Raw genomic sequence first — 19,005 nt, forward strand, 5'->3', positions numbered from 1 at the left:
TACCTAGAAGCACTAAAGCACTCACCAGCGAGGACCACATTCATATCTGGTGAAGTTTGTTAATTAAGCACAGAGGTGTACTTGAGTATTATTGTGTGTATTTGTACTTGAGTGCAACTAAAATTAATACTTTTATTTCATTACATTTTTTTTTAAATAAGTTATTTTTATTCCTTCATTTCACTTTATTCAGTTCATCCTTGCCGCTAACAAACCAATTCAATTTCACCAATGATGCGCCGGTTATTTTAAACATGTTATTTTTTTATAGGGACATTCATTTTAACATTCCATCAATATGCCCAGACAGAGATGATGCTTCCTACTTATCGCATTTTTAAGGCAGCATAGATGCATCCTTCAATGTCCTAGAAATCCCACAATCCTCCAATAGTATCTGGATGCAGCATTTATGATGCAGGCTGAGATTGCATCATTCAGACACAATGCTCTCAAATGGAGCAAGGGGTAGGGTTAGGGGTGGGGTTAGGTGAGCGCATTAAAAAGCAGCTCAGATTGCACTGCACCATGTTTGCGTCCAGACCCCTCTCCAATTCTGTGCGTTCAATTACTAAAAAAAGATGGTGTCTGGAAGCACCGCTTGGGTGTCCATTTGAAAATGTATGTTTTTGGGCAATGTTTCCCTTTTGAGGCCTTTTTATTTTGCATGACGTTTTTATTAATTCCATTAATTATCACCAAAGTTCTCTAATTTGTTGTACATGATTAGATGTTGATGCTGTCTAAAAAGACTGTCTGAATAAAGTTTACGAGATGCATTAATGGACAAATGCTGCCTCCATGTAGAATTCCAAGAGGACTCCTGCATGCTCCCTGTAGGATTCCTGAACCATTCCCTGTAAGACTCCTGCAAGAATACTAGCTGTTCCACATTGTAGTCCTGCAGGAGTCCCTTGTGTTCCCCTAATGGATTCCTGCACAATTTCCTGTAGGTATTTCTGTAAGAGTCCTCATATTTCCTGTAATTTGCCTGCAGCAGTCATACAAGTTCCTTGTATTTTTCCTGCAGGTGTCCTGCATGTTTCCTGTAGGAATTCTGCTTGATTCCTGCTTATTCCTGTATGTTCCCCGTGTGTTTTTATGTCTAAACATTGTAGCATAAAAAGTATGGAAAAACATGTTACTAACTATGGATCAAACTATGACTTAGTCAGGATAAATGTATTGAATTTAAAGCGTAAAGTTCAAATGGTCCAGAATGTCATGAATGGTTCACTGAAAAAATTATTCAGTGATGATTTCTTGGATTTACTAAATTTGTTTACGTTAAGTGGTTGTAAACAATTTATTTGTGTTGAGTTTAAACAAACAAATTAAGTTGAACATTATTAAACTTAATTTGTTTAAATTTAACACAAATAATTTGTTTGCAACAGTTCTACATGCAACACTTTTTTTCAGTGTTGATGAGGTCATCGATGAGTCAAAAGTGCAACATTGAATCCTGCAAAGGCCCCAGTGACCTAGCCGGTGTCCTCCCTGAATCTGCTCCCTCTCCACGATGGATGCTCATTTCCCCTCTGATGTCCAGAGAACTTCTCTCCTGCCTGTTTCCTGGAATGTTGCACAATCTGAATGAAAATCTATTGAAGCTGCTTTGGCACATTCTACATTGTTAAAAAAAACACTGTAAAAATAAAACTGAATTGAACTGAGCCCTCTCAGGAACTTTTTTGAGGTTGTGAAATATTAAATGTAATAATGTCATAAATGATACTGTTTCTGGCACAGACATCTTGTTTGCTTCAGAAGACCTCAGTGTATCATCAGGAAACATAGATATTCATTTTGCTTTGCCTGTATATATTTTTTTAGTATTTCAAAGTTTTTTTTATTTGGTCTTTCACCAATAACCACATTTTCAGCTAGTTTTTGTTTTACTGAAAGTTGCAGCAAAAAAAAAAAAAAACAATGGAGGAATCGTCCTTCAAGATAGATGAAGACAAAGCCTATGATTAGTAGTATTATAGTCTTTAGAGCAGTGAGCATTGTCAAGCATACCCATATTTACAATTGGTCCTCGTTTTTTACCAATTCCAGTGCGCTCACACACACACAATTTGAGTAATGAGTGAAAGCACACATAAACACACACTGTGAGCATACACCCAGAGCAGTGAGCAGCTATATACAGTATATTTAATGACATTGTACACACTGTACTAATATCCCTCGCAGACTGAAATAAACACCATAGTTTTTTTTGATTAACCATAATAAATAAGCCAAACAGCGACATTATTAAGGCTGAGTAAACTCACAATTTTAATAGAAATTCAAAGACAATTCAAAAACAAGCATTAACAAAAATTCCACTGACACCAAACAGAAATGCAAAGGAAATGCAACAAGAGGTTCAGTGTGAAAAGAGTTGTTGTTTAGAGCTTGTGGCTCTGCTTTGGTTACAGTACATGGTACATACTGCCAAGACTAAGACACCTTCCTCAATGCAACTTTAACATCTTCAAAATATGAACTGGGAAAAATATAATATAATATAAACAGAGTTTTGGCAAAAAAAAAAAAAAGTATAAAAAAATAATTATTTTATTCTACCGTCTGCTCGATGTGTTGAATAATTCAACGTGCATTTGACTATTTCCTCTAAAATGAAAAAAGGTTGGTCGTGTAATTGTTTATTATTTACATTCAGTGCAAGTTGAGGACAGCAGATCACGAAAGTAAAAAAAACGTAATAAAGCTGAGCTCTACAGGATGCTTGCGCTTCTCTCAGGCCGGGACATTTTTAACTCAGACTTTGGCATTAACGTAACTCCCTCTCCTGTCACAGTGAACATGAGAAATCTCATATGAAATAGCTAATCAAAATAAAAACTCAGAGGCATGACATGAACCCAACATTTTGCTTACATATTTGGAAAAAAAGGTCAGCCGTGTCAGAGAATTTCCCTGACTAATTTATTTGTACAGAAATTGCCCTCAAGCTTTATCACTGGGCAGTTTCAGCGCTGATCCTGATGAAGGTTTACAGTGGTAAAGACAGTCTTGGTGCTTCAGTGCATGGACTATGATGTGAAAGCAGGTTCAGAACAGACACAATGACAGCATGAAGCAAATTATGACTCTTCGGCACTTGTTGAATGCCCCTCAACAAAGGCACTTGCGTTATCATAAAGATATTCAAGCACAACCTTTCAAATGATGTCTCAGGCATATTAAATAGCTAAATATATACAATATTTTATATAATATATATATATATATATATATATCTACACGTTTGAATACTTGAGCGGAGTCATTCTTTCATTGATTTTTCACCCCAAAATAAATATTTTGTCATCATTTACACTCCACGTTTATTTTTTTTCAGTTCAGAACATTAAAAATACTATAAAGACAATATTATGAATAATATTGGAACTCACTAGCCATCACTTCCATGGTATTTTTTTTTCCTACTATGAATGTCTACTGGTTTCCAACATTCTTCAAAACTTCAACTGTGTTCAACAGAAGAAATAAACCTTGAGGGTGAGTAAATGGTAAGTAAATATCCAGTTTTGGGTGATCTGCGCCTTTTATTAACCTTTCAGAACTGTATATGGAGTCAGATTATAGCGAGTCTAATAGAAAACATGGGAAGACAAGAGTGGAACTGAGTGGGAATCCAAGAAGAGGGGAAATTGAGGTCTTTCTGCACTCATATTGGGATTCACCCTGAGACGGAGCACTCGAGGACAACATGTCCATGTAGTTTTTAGTCTTTGACATTGTTTGAAAGAAAATGCGAGGTTTTCATGGCACAGGGAGTGTCTGCCTTATAAATCGTGGGTCTTCGGATTGGATTTGAGTTCAGAGGACTGTAGAAGAGCCAATAATGTGAACGTGTTCAGAAGTATTGACCTATTCAGTGGGTGACTTTTTGTCTCCGTTGACTCCCTGTAGAAGAACAGCCTCTTCAGATTTACCGCTCTTCATCTCCATCACAATATCATCCTTACTGGCCTTTTGCTTCATGCTGCAGAAAAAAAAGCAACAGATGAGATGATAATGTTTTCAGGGTTCATACACATTTTTGCTGCAAAAATTCCAAGACTTTTCCAGAACTTTCAAGTCAATTTTCATGGCTCAATGTTTCATGTCTACATATAGACCTTTTTCTTAAAACGCAAAATTACCCATTATGCTTTGTGTGTATGCGCAAGGAGAATACTAAGAACTTCCGTTCGGCAACTAATGTGTGTAAACAATCACATTTGGAAAGCTTTGAAACGATAGTTTTAATCTACTTTTTCTCTTTTATCATCTTTGAACTAATACTGTTGTCGATCAGCGCCACCTCCAGGACTAATCATTTAAAAATGTGATCTAATGGGATGGAAAACAGCTGCTGTGAGGCATTTTCCCCTCTTTGTCAGACAATATCTTGTGCTGATCAAATGAAGCCTCGTCATCGCTAAAGCTAACTTTTTGTCTTTCTTTCAAACATTTAACCAGCCCAAACAAATGTAGTTCAACACACACACACTGTATTTCTGACGGCAGACATGTGAACTAGGAGAACGTTTTTCTCTCGCGTTTGAACCACATCTGACAGATTATAACGGCTTTAACACACACTTTTCAAAGTTGTGTCACAGAAACACTCCGAAATCCATGCAAAACGCTATTGAAACCCATTTTCGGAGCGCCGGTTGTAAACGCTGTAAACGGAAGTTCTAAACATTTTACCAGAAGATACTGGTCGCTATGGTGCCCTCCAGGCAGCTGCCAAGAAAAAGGTCTATCCATGGTAAATCATAAGAAACATTTAAATTTATTATAGCATATCATTAAACAAGAAGAAGTTTCAATTTATTTTTATATCTATGTAAAATAGATGCAGCTTACACAGTGCTAATAATGTGAGAGCATGTTTTTGCACAAGAAAAAAAAAGTAAAAACAACTAACCTCCATTCCAATATATAGATATTTATCAAACTAATTTTAGATCATCTTAATCGTTTGTTAAACTAGTAATAGTCGGTAAAACTACTTCTATTATGAAGCCACGATCACGCTGCAGTTTTCGCTCCATAAACTTCCATTCATAGGCATGCGAATGCGGCAGACCAGAAACGCAAGCTCGTGTTTCACCTTTCACTGCATACGAAAGTTCAAGCTTGGTAAATTCTTACCTGTGAAATCACATCAGGTGATTGCGATGGACAAATTGAAGGCAATTTAACATTAAGAAATTTAAAATATGGAGCAAACACTCACTTTTATTAATGTCTAATCATATTGTTCAGCCCTGCCCTTTTCACTGCACCGTACGACACAATTTTGCAAGCACAAGCTCTAGTGTGATCGCAGCTTAAGTCACTTTGGACTAAAATGTCTGCTAAATGTAAATATAATTTCTATGACTTTTTTCCAAAACTTTTCAAGGCCCAGAAAATGCCATGTCAAAATTGCATGACTTTTCCAGGTTTTCCATGACTGTATGAACCCTGTGTTTTGTTTAAAGTGTGTGTGCTTTCTGTAGCACCAGACAGTCAAACAAACCTATACATTGCATTTTTCTTGCAGTATTTTACTTGATATAATTTCATTCATTTATTTTCCTTTGGCTTTGTTCCTTATTTATAGAGGGTCACCACAGTGCAATGAACCGCCAACTATTCCAACATATGTTTATAACAGCGGATGCCCTTCCAGCTGCAACCGAATACTGGAAAGCACCCATACACTCTCGAATTCACGCACACACACACACACACACACACTACGGCTGATTTTGTTGTTTTCCCGATTCACCTATAGCACATGTCTTTGGAGGAAACCCTTGCTAATATGACAGACTCCACACAGAAATGCCAACTGACACAGCTGGGACTCAAACCAGCAACCTTCTTGCTGTGAGGCAACAGTGCTAATCACCAAGCATTTATAAAGATGTTATTATTTATTCGTTTATTTTTGGCTTAGCCTCTTTATTAATGCGGTGTCACCACAGCGGAATAAACCGCCATCTTATCCAGCATATGTTTTACACAGCAGATACTCTTCCAGCTGCAACCCAGTACTGGGAAACACCCATACACACTCATACACACAGATACACTACGGCCAATTTAGCTTACTCAATTTACCTATAGCACATGTCTTTGGACTTGTGGGGAAAACCGCAGCATGCAGAGGAAACCCAAGCGAACACGGGGAGAACGTGCAAACTCCGCACAGAAATGCCAACTGGTACAAGCGGGGACTCGAACCAGCGAGCTTCTTGGTGTGTGGCAACAGTGCTAACCACTAAGTCACCAGTATAATTTCAGTTAAAGTATAAAGATGTTAGTATATTAGAAATAAAAAATGTTCACATACAAGTCCTTCTTTCCTGATCGTCCACAGGGCAGCTTTCCCTTCTTGTAGAGGTAATAGAGCACGCTTCCCACTATGGCTATGAGGAGCAGACAGATGATGATGACCGCAATGATCACTCCACTGCCACCTGCAGGACGAGGAGAGAAACACATAGGGGAAAAGCTCGCACCTGAAGCCTGAAAGACAGATACACTGAGGAAACGTTTTCTATGTATCTGACTAAAATACAATAATGGTCAAATTTTTGGGGGTCATTTTTTATTTTATTTTTAATCTTATTTAATAATTTTAATAAAATTAATGTTCATCAAGGTGGCATTTATTAAATGTAAAAAAAAATTAAATACTTATTGAATAAATATTTATTTATGACTTATTGTATGGAGTTTCAAATGAAATTATTACTCCAGTCATTATTGATTTTATTAATTTTACCAATAATAATAATAATAATACAATAATTAATATTAGTGTGTTTTCTGAAGGATTATGTGACTTTGAAGACTGGAGTAATGAAGCTGGAAATTAAGAGCGGTAAATCTGAAGAGGCTGTTCTTCTACATGGAGTCAACGGAGACAAAAAGTCACCCACTGAATAGCTGAAGCATCTTTAAAATCACTAGAATAAATGATCAAATTAAATGATAAACTACTTTTGATCAGTTATTTTTTAGTGCAAGAACATTTCAAATTTTTACAATTTATACTGTGTTTTTGATGAAATAAATGCAGCCTTGATGTCTTGATATTTTAAACCATTTAAAAATCCTACTGACCTCAAACTTTTGACCGGTATGTATTTTTAAAAAAGAGCTGTCAGTAAAGTGTGCTCTGAGTGTGCTAGGCAAGGAAATGCAGTGATGATGCGTGATTCATTTAAAGTGATAATACAGAGAACAAAGCATTCAAGTTTCATTCATTCATTTCTTTTTCTTAGCAGGGCAGAAGAGGTGAATGGCACCTAAAACACACATAGATGTTCACTACTGATATGCCTAATTTAGATATTTTAAGGACGATCCAATTGCCATTTTTACCAGCAAATTGGGCATCTTCCAATAGTTTTTTTTTTTAATTGAAAGATAATGATACTGATAGATAATGACTTTAACTTTCTGAAATTTTTCTTTCTAACGTAAACCTGTACAAAAAAAGTAAACCAGTTGAAAACAATGCTTATTACTCTCTTCCTAAAATGGCTCTAGAACAGCAAGAATAATCTCCATAAAAAATACCATCTGAACTTTTCTGAAGACAGTTGGGTTCTAGTTTTAGATACTTGAATTAAACTTTCAACCACCAATTCAGTGAATTTCTTTCAGTATTTTATGCAGCAGAAACATTGACATTTTTAAATTCAACTATAATCCAAGTATAGGATCATGCACAAATATATTTTGAATGTTCAATTTATAGCACATTTAGATCAGATGTTTACTGTAGCTTTCGATAAAGATTTTCACTAATGTTTTTTTTTCTAACTAGAATTATTTGCAGATTTGATGTATTTACAGAAAGCGGGGTTGCACAACACATTGGCACTCATATCAATATCTGCAGATAAATGCTATTTTTAATGTTATCATTACGATATATAACTTGGCAGATATCTTTAAGCTGATGGATTACGTAGTTGTACAGAACTCCATGCCTCCCTGCGAGCACAGGACGTCAACTTGATGTCATATTGACATTGTACCCCAACGTGAAGGATTTTTTTATTTTTTGAAAATAGCAGACATCAATGTCTAATGTCCAACCTAAAATCAACACAATATCATTGTCTAATCATGTTATACCTTGAAGTTGTGTAGACGTTACCACAATGACATCTATAAGACAGTGGATTTTGGTCGCTTTCCATTACAACTTAAAATCAACCAAATATTGATGTATTTTGACATTGTTATTGGACATTAAATTACCTTGTCTTTAGATGCTGACTAGACATTGACTTTTGGTCACCCGACGTCATGACCTAAATCTAACCTAATATTAACGTCTTAAGACATGATGCGCCTGCTGGGCTCATGCACGCATGGACTGAACTTGTTCAGACTTGTCCAGTGCACTATGAGTTTTCCCTCACATTGCTTATTGACAAACTTAGCAAGAATGAACATAGAAGCGTTGATTGATTGACAAGCTGCACCCATGTGTTCAAAAGAATCTAAAACGCCAAATGGAACAAATTTATTCTGCATTTTCTAAAGTAAAACACACCTTCTGTATTTAGCTTATCCCTTGTATGATGGCTCTGAGTCTGAACTGTCAAAATGTTCTCTCAAAATGCTTTTTCGAACATTACATATTTGTACATATGCACATTACTGTAACACACTTTATTCAAGAACATTTGAGCTGTTTTCAGTACTTCAGTTCTTTCATTTTCAAATACATTTTACTTAAAATGTATTTATTTTACTTGTTAATTAAATCCCATTTTGTTATTTATCCAATTATTTTTATGCAGCAGTCAAGGTTAATTTGCTATGCGAAAAAAAAGGAAATAATTTGTTTTGGCATGCTAATTTATGTAAATTCGTGAATATAGGTCTATATAATCACCTTGCACTTTTGCAATTATAGGTTTTTTGCTTTGAGCAGGCTATTCACTTCATTAGATCAGTTCAAACTTTTATGAAGTTTTTAAAATAAAATCAGTTGAATAAAAAAAAATTAAATAAAAATCAGTTGAATGAAATAAAACAATTTACTCTATAAAAATGTAACATTTTGAAATATTTATATTTATCGGCTAATATATCGGTCATCGGCCTCTAAATCTTAAGAGTTATCGGTTATCGATAATGGTCAAAAAATTCATATCGGTGCCTCCCTAACAGAAAGAGAGAGAAAAAAAACAGCCAATTGCTGATCACGTTTTCCCTTTTCTCTTCAGTCAATCCTGTATCTCTATTGCTGATGATAGTTTAGACCAGTGAGTTAAAGCAAAGAGTTGGGTAGAAAATAAAGGGCTTTCCAGCCTGTAGAAAGGTGTTTTTGTGAGTGAAGCTGGCAGTCGAGTAGGCAAGTAGAGATATTTTGGTCTGGATGTTATCACAGATGCTATACAAACCTTTCTGTGGAGATTTTGGTTGCACCGTAATTTCTGTTGCTAAGACAACAAAAGTTTGAGTTACACCACAGACACAAAGTATTTATGTTCATTCTGAAGATTGTTTGTTCACACTATTTTCTAAAGGACACTGGGAGGAAGTTAGTGGTACACCCTGTACATTTCAGTGTCTTTTGAAATTAGGCTGTTTTAAATTTAGTGTCAATGGATCTCAGGAACTGGCAGGACAGCTGGTGGTCCATGCAGCTTTTGAAAGACAGGTTTTTAAAAATGAGATTTGGAGGAAAATTTGTTAAGTGACTGTGTACAAATAATATACACCAACCATTTACTTTACCATCCTTAAATAAGTAAAAAAAAAATCATATACAATTAAGTATATTCCAAATAATGTAAAAATAATTTGAAGTGTTATACTGTTCAACTCCTACTGTATTTTAAAATACAATAACATATTCTAAATCTATTTTATAACTTTAACTATGTTTATTCCTGGCTACAGACATAAACAGTACATGACTTAAAAGCTCTGAGGGCCAGCATAATATGAAACAGAGAGGTCAGCCGATATCCCTAAATAAGAGTGGATACTTTGCCTCATTTGCCCTGATGCCAAGCGCTCTGGACCCATGAAGTCATAGGCCTGATGTGAAACCTGCCTTTGTCCTAATGAAAATCCAGTGACCACATGAAAGCCTTTTCACCATTAGCTGCTTTCTTCTATTACAGTTAAACTGCTCTGTGCTCAAACACACACTGCTTTTGACTGCACCTCTGGAATAAATACAATTCAGCTGCTTCATTAGCTGCCCTCTCAGATCGCACACTGTTTATACGGCACAAATACTGATTTCCGTCATCAAATCTCAAGCGTGTGTTTTCTGAGCATTTTCTGTTCACTAAAGTCAAAGGAAGCGTGAAATTAAAAGTATTTTTGAGTAAAAGTTACAGATACGTACCTTCAGTGGTAGTGGATGTGGGTGAAATCGTTGTCACACGTACAACTACAAAAGAAAACATGTTATGGAATTAGTATAGCATAATGAAATTGACATTGAACATATTGATATATTTACAGAATTGATGTTTATTTATATACTAAAACGTATAAATTCTTGGTGCTACATTATATGTACTCCTAACAGTTTTAAACTTGAATTGTATTATTAAAAATGACAAACGAAAAATGTCAATTATATAAATTTTATCAAATGTTTACTTTGCTATCACAGAAATATAAATATTGTTTTAAAATGCCTGATAGTGAATGTGTTAATGTTAAAACTTTTTATAAAGCATTGCTAAAATGGTACAAAGATAAATCAGGGGCCGTATTAATGAAATGTTGCATAGAAACTATCCTTTTTTTATCTGAGATTATTTAGCAAATATGCATACAAATTATGCATAGATTAAAAAATGAAAATATACACACAAAAAACATACTCACTTTTTGTTTTGTATACAAACTTTGTAAACACACTTTTTAAAAATGTGTAATAAATGATCTTGAAAATTGGCAGAATAAAAGGGTTTAGGGTTGTTGACCTTACAATTATCCATTAATTAAACTCTGGCATATACAACTTAATGACCAGACTTGAGAATTATAGTTGCTAACATTGCTCGCATATCAAAATTCTCTGATTTGACCAGACACACACACAAAAATGTGCATGGCGCTATAAGCACTTTTCTGCATTGAAGATAATTTTAATACATCTTAACATTGGCATGAATTTTAACACGCACACACTCTAACCCTATATCTGTACACAAATATGTTTCAGAATTGTTGCCCCTAGTGATGCATAATATTATTCATAGACCAATTATACATTTCAAGTAGAGGAATTCATCCAGTCTGAAAACAAACACTTACATGCTTTAATGCTTTGAGAAGCATCATCTGTGCCCAGCTCATTGGTGGCGCTGCAGTTGGCAATGAGATCAGAGGTGGCTTTCACAGAAATCAAGCTGTGAACACTATTGTCCATCATTTGGTTCACTATTTTTAGTACAGGGACGATCTGGCCAGTCTGAAGACATGAAGAAATCATAATATTATAATAGACACTCAACAGTGACATTCTAATAATTGAAATTCAGCAAAATGCCTGCTGGTCAGAATAACAGTGTAAACGTGAAAGAAGATGTGCTCAAACATGTATACAATCCCCTTTTACAAACCAACTGGCAAAGCAAAAACGAAGAGCTCAGTTTAATTTAAAGATATGTGAGAGTTACATCTGCGGTTTACAAGGTTTCATAATTGCCCAATAGTTGATTTATATATTGTTTTGCATTTTATATATGCCTATTTGTTCAGGCATACTCTACTTGTTTGACTGTAGTTGTGTATATCTTGATATGGACATTTGCCATATTTCTGTGATTTCAATAAAATAGCACAGCCCTAATTTATGGAGCCAGATCAGTCTCAAAATTAATACATTTACAAAATATAATTCATACATCCACAGCACAATTCACATTTACAAAATCCAATTCCAAAGTTCAAAACACAATTCTTAAATACACAAATCCAATTTGTGAATTTAAAAGACAATTCATAAATACAGAAATTCAATTCATAAATTCATTAATTTTCTTTTCTGTTTAGTCCCTTTATTAATCTGGGGTCGCCACAGGGGAATGAACTGCCACAATTAGTAAATTTGAAACACAATTCATAAATCCAATTCATTTTACTTGTGAATTCACAAATTGTGTCTTGTATTTATGAATTGTTTTTTGAATTAACAAATTGGATTTTGTAAATGTGTATCATGCTGTGGATGCATGAACTCTATTTCATAAATGTATTATTTCTGAGACTGATCTAGCTCTACATTAATTGAAATCATGTGACTAGAGAGGTAGTTTAAGGTGCATATTACACCAAACCCGCTTTTACGTTCCAAAAACGCAAGGCACACCACACTGCCTTTTTTGCTCACAATTCTTATACGCTTTTACACGCAAGAAATTTTATGTGCTTCAAAAGTCTCAGTAGTTGTCTTGAAAACACAAACAGTGAAGTCACCTCATCGGAAACCCAGCCTCTGCTTTCATTTTATTGGAAAATGAAACTGACACAACAGACGTAAAATGCTTTTTCCACTCAAAGTTGACTTTTTTTTTTCAACTGTGAGCGCACAGTGCGCAAAAATGTGAGGTTCAGCAGGTGGTTAAAACATGAGGTGCTCAGGAAGCATAAGCAGTGTGCAAAACACTCGCGCGGTTAGTAAACAATTCAAAAAAGGCTCTTCTCAACACAAAAAAACACATTCAGTGTGATTGGTCTCTTAATCAGTGATTTAAAACAAGCTTTTTACTTGCTTGGTCCTTAATCAACATGCATATTAAAAGCCCAGTAATCTCATCTCTAATCTGCCCTTAAATTCTAATGAGTCACCAGAAAAAGATTATTGAAAATTTAATCACTCAGGATGTATACCTGTTGGTCAAAGAGGGTCCAGGTGATGTTGGGGATTGGGTAGCCTTGTGCATAGCAGGTCAGGTTTACAGGGTGGTTCACCTTATTCATCTGGTTCACTTTTATTCCTTCTTTAATCTCAGGCTTTCCTAAAGCAGGTTCAAATGTTACTAGCCATAAAAGCACATATTTTATTTTATTTACTTGTTCACCAATGAGCCAAAATGTTATAACAACACAGCATAGGCTTGTAGGTTCTATGACAGCTGCTGAAACAGCATTAACACACCAAGTCATGAATTCTACAAGACCCATAAAAGTTTGCTGAGCTACCTGAAAACATGCCTCTCAACCAGGACAACAGCAGCAGATCTTTTAGATGTCATGTAAATGTAGGTGTTCTTGGTCAAGCATAAGCAATAACATAAGCAATAAACATTACACAATCAGTTGTAGTGACCCACCTCGCACGTTTACTTGCACTGACTTTTGTTTTTTTAACTCTGGCAGGGAAAGGACCATCACTTCACACATATACTTCCCCGTGGTTTCATAGGAGGCGTTGTGTAACTCCAAAACATGCCTCTCGACCAGCAGCTTGCCATCCTGCATTAAAACACACCATCAAATAAGTCTATTTACATACTTGTGTTTTTCAGGAGCATTGTATATAGCAATTTAACTGTATTAATGTTGGATAGTATTAATTTTAGATCACATAAACATAGTCTTGGTGTATTTTTTGGTTTTACTATTTAAAGCTAATCTGAACTGAGTCTAAAGACCTTGGGCCAAGAATATATTTGAATACTTTTATTGAGAAAGAATGCATTAAAATAAACGTGATAGAAAATAAATGTATGTTTCAAATGATTGTTATTTCCAAAAAATGCTTTTCTATTATATGTTCTATTCCTCAAATAATCTTAAAAAAACATAATACTTTCCACAAAAATACGTAACAGCTGTGTTTATCAATGATATTAATGATATTAGAAATGAATAAAATTACAATGATTTCTAAAGGATCGTATCAAACTGACTGCTCAAATTTATGAATTTAATCTCACAATATAGAAAAAATGTATTTGTAAGTGAAATAACATTTCACAGCATTACTGTTTTTCTGATTAAATTAATGCAGCCTTGTTGATTCTAATTGTTGACCAGTAGTGTATATGGGCCATTCTTCAACTACGTGCACTTTTAGCCTTGTGAAGTTGAGTAAAAAAACTTGTTCAAAATAAATGTAACATAGCCGTATAAGTTTAAACAATTTGTCCCGTTTTTGTCTCGATATACAAGAGAACAAACTTAGATAAGAAGAGAACCCTTTTTTCCATCGTGAACTGAACAAATGTCAATTTCACCACATCTCAATATACAGCTTTTATTTCAAAATTAAATAAATGATGGCAGTCAAACATTGTCTAAGATCATTTTTGTATCTAGTTTAACCAATCTTTCCACAATATATATAATAATTATACATTTGTCAATGAAATAAATAAGTTGTTAGCTGAATTGTACACCTTTCACACGCTAAAATTTAATATTAATTTGGTTAAGAGCTTATTAGAAAATAAATAAACTGAATTTGTATATTAAATAGAGCATGAACTCATACATTGTGAATACACTTTAAATGTGTGATGAGAACTTTTTAAATATTTTTAAAAAAATTGTGTGTGGTGATGGAAATGACATTTCAACAGTTTATTGTGCTAAAATAAAAAATAGCTTCACCAATTAGCTTTGAATTGATACTAGCCTTTCATGCATACAAAACACTCTTATTTACCTTAATTTTGTTTGGTTTTTCAAAACATCTTTAAGGGTACAACCTGTTTGGAAATGACCTAGAATAAATGTATTTCTTTATCAAACATTATTTACCTTGATTTTACTTCAAGTGTTGTTGATAAAAATGTTCTCAGATGGCACTATTCATTTTCATAAAAACCACCTAAATAATCTTTCACAAAAACTTTTTAAAGCGACATTACAGTGTTGTGTGACACGGAAACTGTGTGAACGCTGTATTTTGTTTAAAAAATAATATTGATAATAGTCTCATATTAAAAACTGTAAAATATTTAAATTATTTCACCAGTGCTTCATTAAGATACATTAACAGTTACCAGATGAATAACATTTTAAAATATTATTTTCATATTTTCATTTCAACTCTGGGTGTGTGACAAAGTGAAAACAGTGATTTTGACACCTAAAGGAGATTGAATAATATGAAAAAATATTTAATAGAAAGGAAGTAAATCTTTTTAAAGTGGGTTTATTGTTAGTTTGACAAAGAAAGATGGTTTTGAACGAAATTATATATATGGATATATGATCAAAGGACATAAAAGTGCCCGTAGTTGAAGAATTACCCATGTCCAGCATAATCATGAAATCTTAACCTTAGATACAGGCTGGCATGGTGTTCATTAGTTTGACACTATCATATTGTTGTACCTTATACCATGCTGTGTGTGTGGGTAAAGAAGACAATGCGTTGCAAGTCAAGGTGATATCATGCCCCTGGTCTGGATCTGTCTCGTCTGGTGTCACCATAATATTATCCAGATCTATAAAATAAAAACAAAAAAGCCATTGGTCGTAATGAAAAGAAAGGTCAGTCTTATCTCATTAATGCCTGCCATAACTCAGAAACCATGTAAGTAAATAAGTTCTTACAATGTACTTTGATATTGAGGGAGTCCTCATAATTCATGCCTGTGTCTAAGTCTAACGACTCGCACACATATTCCCCGCTGTCTGAGCGCTTAACGTTTTTCAGATGTAGTATTCCATTGTCTTCGTTTATTAAATCCCTCTGGAAGGAACAAGTGAGAAAAACAATCAACTGTAATGTGCAACAAAAGTGCAGGTGAACATTTTCATGTTTCAGAGATTTCAAAACTACTGACATTCTGTTTATTTGTTCATTTGAGAAAATAGACTAATGATAGATAAACTAACATATTGGTAGATATAATGACAACACTTAATGCCATATTTCCAGAATATCATCAAAATCCTGTTTTTTTATGGTTAATGATATCTAAATATATGTTGTTACTAATATCGCTAAGCAACTTTTGCAATAATTATTCAGAATTTGGATTCACACACAATGCTAGCTTCAGCATTCCTTTAAATAATGTTAATAAAATAATCATTTCAAATTCCAAGATAATAATGGGTTGTTTTTGTGTTAATGGTACATTTTACATTATTTCAAACATTATATATATGATAAAAAATATGAACTCTGGTTCTCTAAAACTAAATGCACTCTAAACAGAATTCAGCATTCGACAGCCATGTAGTAAAAGCAGACATAATTAACATATCAGGCAATAATTGGAGCTTGGTTGGTTTATAGTATGTCTTACCTCGCCATGTCTGAAACTAAAAATGGGTTGAGGGTTTCCATTTCCCTCACATTGTAACTCCAGAGTGTCACCTTCTTTTATAAGCTTATCAGGTGGATTTATGGAGAGCTTTATATTTGTTGTAGGGTCTGAAACAATGAAATTATAAAAAATGTTAAGACTCTGCAATAAATGTTGTGCTTTGTAGATCCAACAGATGGCAGTACAGAGCACTGTAACCTCAAAAATGAAAAAGTCTGTCAGAAATCCAGACAAGAAAGAAAGTTTATCAATGAAATGAGAACAGTAATGACTATATTTAGTTTTATTGTGAACTGCCTATTTAAATTAGAAGCAGGCTGAAAGCAATCTGACTCACAATGAACTGTGACGTTGAATCGACTGGACTCTGTCATTCTTGCTTTACCAAGCATTAAGTACTTGACTTCACAGTAGAAATGAGCACCTTCATCTTCCTTCTTGACTTTGATATGCAGTTCACTCTCTACCCTGAACAGGCCACTTGGTTTGACCGTCACTGACTCCAAGATCTTGACCTCTAAAGGGGATGCAGATGTTTAGTTTTTGTCATTTTTAAAACAAAGAGAATGTTAAAAAATGGTTCTGTATTTTACCACCATCTGAAGGATCGAGAGGGAAGCTGCCCTTGTACCATGTAATGTTGGGTCTGGGATAGCCATCATCCACTTTACATTGTGCAACCTGGGTATTAAAGATAACATTTTTTTACACAAAGTTAATCATAAGTACAAAAACAAATGATTTTGTTAAGCTTTACCTTTGACGGTTCTGTCTCACTAACAGAAATCCCTGTGTGTTCACGTTCAATCACAGGTAGAGATGGTGAATCTAAAGGACGGAGACGTTTAGAGTTAGGAAAAGGTCACAAGTGGTCAAGCAGCTCTTCTAAATTAGGTGGGACAAGTCCTTTTTGTCTTACTGTAGATTTTGAGATGAGTGCGTCCTTCACCAACATCATTCAACACACTGTGCACCATGCAGATGAACTCTCTCTCATCAGTCAGTTGCACATCGTCGAGGATCAGAACAACACTACCACGCTCTTCCTCTGTGTCATAAGAGTGACTGACTTTGATCCGCTCTGCATATTCATGGTTCTGATCGATAATCTCGGTTTGATTTTCAGAGTAGTAAAATCTTTTCCTGTTTTGGTCCTTGCCTGGTAATTTCTGTCAAAAGTAAAAAATAATAATTCAGATTTCAACATATTTCAAACACATTTTTTGATTATTTCTTATTATAGATTATTATAGATTTCAAATTTTAAAGAAGAAGCAAAAAGGTTTGATTGATAATAGCAGAAGTGTGATTGTGTTAAAATTCATAACATTGAAAAAAAACAAAAAATATTTTGTTATAGAGTTAACTTGCTAACAAAGGCGGCGAAACCACACCTCACTTTGTCTCCTTAACCAATCACCTAATTCATAAAACTTGTTTAAAGCAGACCGCTAGCACCTCTAGCACTGCTCTTCTCGTTCTTTCGAACCCACCATCCCTCCCTCTATTTACTTGCTTCCCATTCACAACCCTATAACCCTCTCTTTAATCCTACGTTAAATCGGGGGGTCCAACCACTTAAAAATATTACAGAGAGAGATGATACCCCCACTCTGAGTCTCTGGGCATCATCATAGAACACCCGATCAACCAATTAGGTATCTGTTCACTGTTTATCCTCTTAATTCCCTTCCCCTTCATCCCACTGTTCTCTTACTATCATTATATATTTACAATAAAGGCTAGCTCAAAGTGTGGCATAGTCCATGTCGGTGAATTGTTTTTTAAAGGTGTCATTGGATGCATTGTTTCAATAAATTAAACTGTTCTCTGATATTTACATGGTAGGTATGTAGATAAACAGTTTTATATAGATGTTAATAAAACACTGGTATAAGATTATGATGGTATAATAACCTTGTATAAATGGAGGAATTACCCCTACAATCAGAAGGTCCTTATTGAATATTAATTAGTAAATATTAATGAGCTCCATCCTGGTGCTCTCACAACTCTCTCACTTACAAACACACACACAAACACAGCGTGAAATACTCCAAAATAACATGAAATATTGACTAATTAAAGCTGCAAGCAGTGATAATAGGCACTTCGCACCCAGGCTCACCGCCACTCGGTGGCCTCAGGATGACAGATAATAATAATTTAAACCAATATATATATAAAAAATTGAAAAAATCACAGATTTATGCCAAACTTCCTTCTGTCAGCAGGTAGCGCTATGACTGTGACTCTATATTGGCCTGTAGATGTCTTTAGGAGAGGAATCTTATCAACCATGTGAAGTTTCAGGAAGGTCAGACATTGTGTGGTTGAGTTATAACCCAAACTTCCTTCTGTCAGCAGGTGGCACTATAACAGACTCAATATTGGCATGTAGTTGTCTTCAGGAGAAGAATTTTTTCCAACATGTGAAGTTTTAGGCAGGTCAGACATTGTGTGGTTGAGTTATAAGTACTTCCTGTTTCATGGCGAAACACAGAGGTTTGTCATGCCGCCACAGACACGCCCCTCGGCAAAAACTTTAGATCTTCACAATATATCATTGCCAGAGCTTTCAGACAACACCAACCAAAATTGGTGCTGATATGATAAAATTTGTGGGAGGAGTTTGTTACAGTGTAAAACATGTAACATTTCCTGTTGTCAGCAGGTGGCGCTATAACTGTAACCTGTATATTAGCATATAAACGTG

General features: G+C 34.7%; 1 protein-coding gene across 2 annotated transcripts in view; it reads right to left on the bottom strand.

The window, feature by feature from the left end:
• Positions 1-2,259: 2,259 nt before the first annotated feature.
• The window catches only part of mcamb (melanoma cell adhesion molecule b), a 70,997-nt gene continuing 54,251 nt past the window's right edge, over positions 2,260-19,005 (bottom strand). Inside the window, exons 3-16 of one of the 2 annotated variants that reach the window (XM_087282509.1) lie at positions 17,209-17,458; positions 17,047-17,117; positions 16,883-16,970; positions 16,627-16,806; positions 16,269-16,396; positions 15,568-15,706; positions 15,346-15,458; positions 13,335-13,476; positions 12,892-13,019; positions 11,314-11,470; positions 10,391-10,435; positions 9,432-9,470; positions 6,353-6,479; positions 2,260-4,003 (exon numbers count right to left, since the gene is read on the bottom strand). In XM_087282509.1, coding sequence (XP_087138635.1) covers positions 3,889-4,003; positions 6,353-6,479; positions 9,432-9,470; positions 10,391-10,435; positions 11,314-11,470; positions 12,892-13,019; positions 13,335-13,476; positions 15,346-15,458; positions 15,568-15,706; positions 16,269-16,396; positions 16,627-16,806; positions 16,883-16,970; positions 17,047-17,117; positions 17,209-17,458 — 1,722 coding nt within the window. In that variant the 3' untranslated portion in view covers positions 2,260-3,888. 2 annotated transcript variants of the gene reach the window in all.

Source organism: Danio rerio, chromosome 15 (assembly GCF_052040795.2).
Source record: "Danio rerio strain M-AB ecotype USA chromosome 15, GRCz13ab, whole genome shotgun sequence".
NCBI classification, from domain to species: Eukaryota; Metazoa; Chordata; class Actinopteri; order Cypriniformes; family Danionidae; genus Danio; species Danio rerio.